Below are 4,352 nucleotides of genomic sequence, written 5' to 3'. Positions count from 1 at the left end.
CTAGTCTGTGCCTCTACCTAGCACCTTCCACAGAGCCCCCTTCACATCCTTGTTCCTCAGAGTATAGATCAGAGGGTTGAGCATGGGGGTAACAATAATATAAAAAAGGGCAACAAACTTCCCCTTGCTCTCAGAATAAGTGCTCTTGGGTTGCAAATATGTGTAAATGGCTGAGCCATAAAACAGAGAAACCACCAGGAGGTGGGACCCACATGTCCCAAAAGCCTTTCTGCGTCCAGCCATTGACTTTACCTTTAGTACTGCTCTAGCAATGTGTCCATAGGAAGCAAGAATTAATGTTGCAGGGAAGACCAAGATTATGGCTCTGACTACAAACATCTTGGCCTCTGTATCTCCTGTGTCCTTGCAGGCCAACTTGAGGAACACAGGCATCTCACAGAAGAAGTGATTCAGTCGGCGTCCACAGAGCGGTATGGTCATCATGAGTCCTGTTTGAATCAGAGAGTTCAAGAAGCCTCCTACCCAGGAAGCAATGGCCAATGCCTGGCAGAGAACAGGGTGCATGATGGTCGTGTAGTGCAGTGGACGACACACAGCAGCATAGCGGTCAAAAGCCATCACCACCAGGAGCACACACTCAGTGGATCCCAGAGCAAGACATATGAACAGCTGGGCCACACACCCTCCATAGCTGATGGTCCTGTCAAGTCCATGCAGGTTGATCAGGAGCTGGGGCACAGGGCTGGTTGTGAGGCAGAGGTCCAGGAAGGAGAGGTGTGAGAGGAAGAAGTACATGGGGGTGTGTAATCGAAGGTCCATTCGGGAGACAGCGATGATGGTCGTGTTGCCAAAGAGAGTTAGGGCGTAGACAATTGAAATAAAAACAAAAAGGATGAGTTCCAGCTGAGGCCAATCTGAAAAGCCCACCAAAATGAATTTCTCTTCTAAAGTGGCATTGAAACTGTCCATAGCCTTTTATGTGCAGAATCAGCAATGGGTAACTTAGTGTGCACTGTGAAGATCAAGAATTTATACAACATTCCCTAAACCAGGCACTTTGATTTCCATATTGCTGCTCAGTTACATCTGTTGAATAGTCTTTCTCCCATTATTATAGAGATAAGTGGATTAGAATGATATAGCATTTGTTTGAACTTTAGCCCTACTGCCTGAGTGTTGCAGAACTCTAGTCATGTTTGTCAATTCCTTGAATCTGATGCTTCCTTTTGTGAAAGTAGAGGTGATATCTTGCCTTGATAACAAAACAGATGTTGGTATCGAAATTCACTTACATGGAATTTGCCTTTTAAAGATCAAATGTAGGGCTGGTGTTTGTCTTTCCAATAGAGTATTTGGTTTTGATTTCACTCACTTCAAAAGTCAAGCAAAATAAACGAAAATTCAATGTGCAAAAATTCATACACAATTCTTTGTGTTCTCTTTTGCTGTCTACGTGGCACAGTGTTGCTGTGTATCAAGTCCCAGGGCTAAGCAGGCAGAGATGTTGTGTTCATTCCCTTGTGCACCTCTGTGGCCTTCTGCTCACTGTATGTGATTTGTACACCAATCCTCAGAGCTTTGCTTACACCACTGTTACCTGACTCAAGAAGAGTGGAGCTCTGAAATTTTAAGGGGTAGTTACTCATAAACAATTTGTTTTTCATTATGACTGATCACGCTTGCAACGTATGGCATTTTTTAACTCAACATTTCAACTCACCTTCCCAGGAGGGATTGTTCTTGTCTCTCCATTCCAAAGTTCTTGGCATCAATATGATCTAGAATTTATTGCTTTCAACGAACATCTTTCTCATCTCTTTAGTTCTCAAAAGTTTCTGGGCACCATACAACATATTGAGTTTAAAAAGTCACATCACCCCTTATAGCATGCTAATCTTAATAATATTAACAAATGCTATGCTACCCTTACTTTCATCCAGGGCATGTAGAAGATGTAAATAATTTTTGTTTTGTGTGAAACAGCTGATTTTTCTCTTCAATATAGCCTCATGAAATATAATTAGCCATGAACACATTTTGATGAATTATAGCAGTAGAATATGTATAAAATTCCTTACCCTTAAGGGTTAATAGTTCTTGTGATAAAAATCTAAAAAGTATATGAAAGTCTTCATCACAAAGAAAGAAATCAGTGATTGACAGAAGTCTCACCTCTGCTTAATATGGGAACTTGTGCCAAGTTTATACAATGCTTTTTTTTTAATCAAATTTGTATTAGAAGGTCACTAATGGCACCATTCTGGACCCATGCTGCAAGATTTGTATTGGAGCACCACATGACAGCCCTTTTGGAAAAAAGGAGAAAATGTGGAATATAACAAAAAAGTGTTAGTATGTATGCTACTCTAATCAACACAAGTAAGGAGATTGAGGGGATTAAGTGCTGTGAAGCATTTTTAAATTTTGAGAGATGTGTTGTACAGACTTTTAATACTTCTGTGTCCTATCAATGTTCTTTAAAGACTATCAAACTGGATCTGGTGAACTTACTCAGCATTGTGCCCTCAGCTCAGAGTGCAGCATTGGAGGGGTAAAAGTCCCTCAATGAACATTTCCGGGTGAATTAATGACTGTGTTCCATACTCTCATATTGTGAGGGAAACACACAAACATCTCAGGTATATTTATTTTCTGTGTAATAATGAGGAATTAACAATGTCTTACCATCATTCAGTGATACTCTAGATGGTAGCCACTCATGCTGTACGTGATAATCCCAACTGTATTTGTACTATGATGTAGACATTTTTTAACATTCTTACAATTCAAAAAAACATAAAAAATTACATGAAAACTCCTGAAATCTTGTTTCCCAAAGCCTTAAACCCAATGTATCCAAGAGCTACAGACATTAAGCATCTTCCACAGTCTATCAAACAACACTGAACAGGCAAAATTCAACTGAGGTTCAAAACCTCGCCTGGACAGAGATGGAACTGAGAGGACCGTTCAACAATCATTTATGTTATGAGTAGAAACGAGAAAGTGACCCTGGAGTAGTGTTCAAAGAGTCAGTGTGAATGAGTACTGCCCACTTGACTAATGGATTTTAACAGATGCAAGGTAAGATTGGATAACATTCTGGTCTAGAATCTTAAAACAAGACCCTTAGTTTGGGAGGAAACTCAAAGGTAATTTCTCTTCATGTGAAGCATTCTCAAACCAAACTTGCTGAATAAAGCCCTGAGCTAGATTCTTCATGGGCATTTCTCTCTTTGACTCATTGATATATCATTGATATATTTTCTGGATAATATTTTTTAGTTTTCCATTTTCTTATGAATATAGCTATGAAAAATGCAGGTTTTTATAGATTCCCTGACAAAACTCAGTTTAGGAAGTTGGACTATTTCAGACTTAGGTACCTAGAGTAATGACCAATGCATGCAAGTGATTGATATACCCCTGAGTCTACAGGGATAGACTGGTTCTAGATTTGAATGGGTGCTTAGGCATGAAGCACTGCCATTGTGTCTGTCTTGTGTAGACAGTCGGGTGCAGACATAGCCTTGTTTACTTGGAATCTGATCTTGTATTTGAAGTCTAGTGTGCAGTGAGAGTCTCAACACCATGCTGACTGTAGCTTAACATTTCTTCATCTCTGCTCCACTGTACTGACTTTCCTCAGTCTCACCAAGACTCAGTCCTGCTTCTGTTTGTGAGAAAGGATCTGAGGTTCTGATCTGCATGACTCTACAGAATAGTCTGATCTTCACAACAACAGCCTTGCTGTCTGAAGTGAAATTCTAAGTCACATTTGAAACTGATGCTAGTGATGGTCTGCATCTAGTACAGCTTACCTCCCTCTCCCTGTGTACCTATTACTTAGGTACCATTTTTTGCACTAATGATAACTTCCTCTGTCTCACAGAGCTTTCCTCTACTCTTTCCTGGACTCAGATGTGCTAGTCAGCCTCATTGTATCTATTCTGTGAAGTCAAATAAAAATATCCTGTGAGCCTTTTCTAGTTTTCAAAATTAGATTCAAATTTATTCAATATGAACTTACATAGGTCCTTCCCATCATTTGTAGTTCCATATCTTGTAGCCTAGGTGAAGATTTGATTGTAGTTGCACTAGCTCAGGGACTGCGCAGCACTGAGCTTCCCTGTGGCAGTCCAGTGTCTGTGGAGAAGAGGTGAGGAAGGCAGAAATAACAGATCGTATTTGGTCAAAGACTGAAAATAATGGAAAATAGTGACATGTAAGCTCGAGTGAAGCTGACAACTTAAAATTTCTATTTCACTTCATGTTGCTTAAATATTGTATTCCAGGGAAGAAGAGAATGATGTTTATCTGACATATAACCATTCCATTATGGCTTCTGTTTCCATCCCATCCATCCACTACCTTCCTGCAACTGCACCACT

At 40.1% G+C, this 4,352-nt stretch overlaps 1 protein-coding gene across 1 annotated transcript; it reads right to left on the bottom strand.

Moving 5' to 3' along the window:
• Nucleotides 1-930, bottom strand: Or2y1i (olfactory receptor family 2 subfamily Y member 1I). The gene is given in 1 exon segment (NM_001001092.1): nt 1-930. A coding segment is annotated over 1 exon segment (930 nt).
• Nucleotides 931-4,352: the final 3,422 nt, after the last annotated feature.

Source organism: Rattus norvegicus, chromosome 10, assembly GCF_021556685.1.
Source record: "Rattus norvegicus strain SHRSP/BbbUtx chromosome 10, alternate assembly SHRSP_T2T, whole genome shotgun sequence".
Taxonomy (NCBI): domain Eukaryota; kingdom Metazoa; phylum Chordata; class Mammalia; order Rodentia; family Muridae; genus Rattus; species Rattus norvegicus.
The sequence above is the reverse complement of the archived record's forward strand: the minus strand, read 5'-3'. Positions and strand labels throughout refer to the sequence as shown.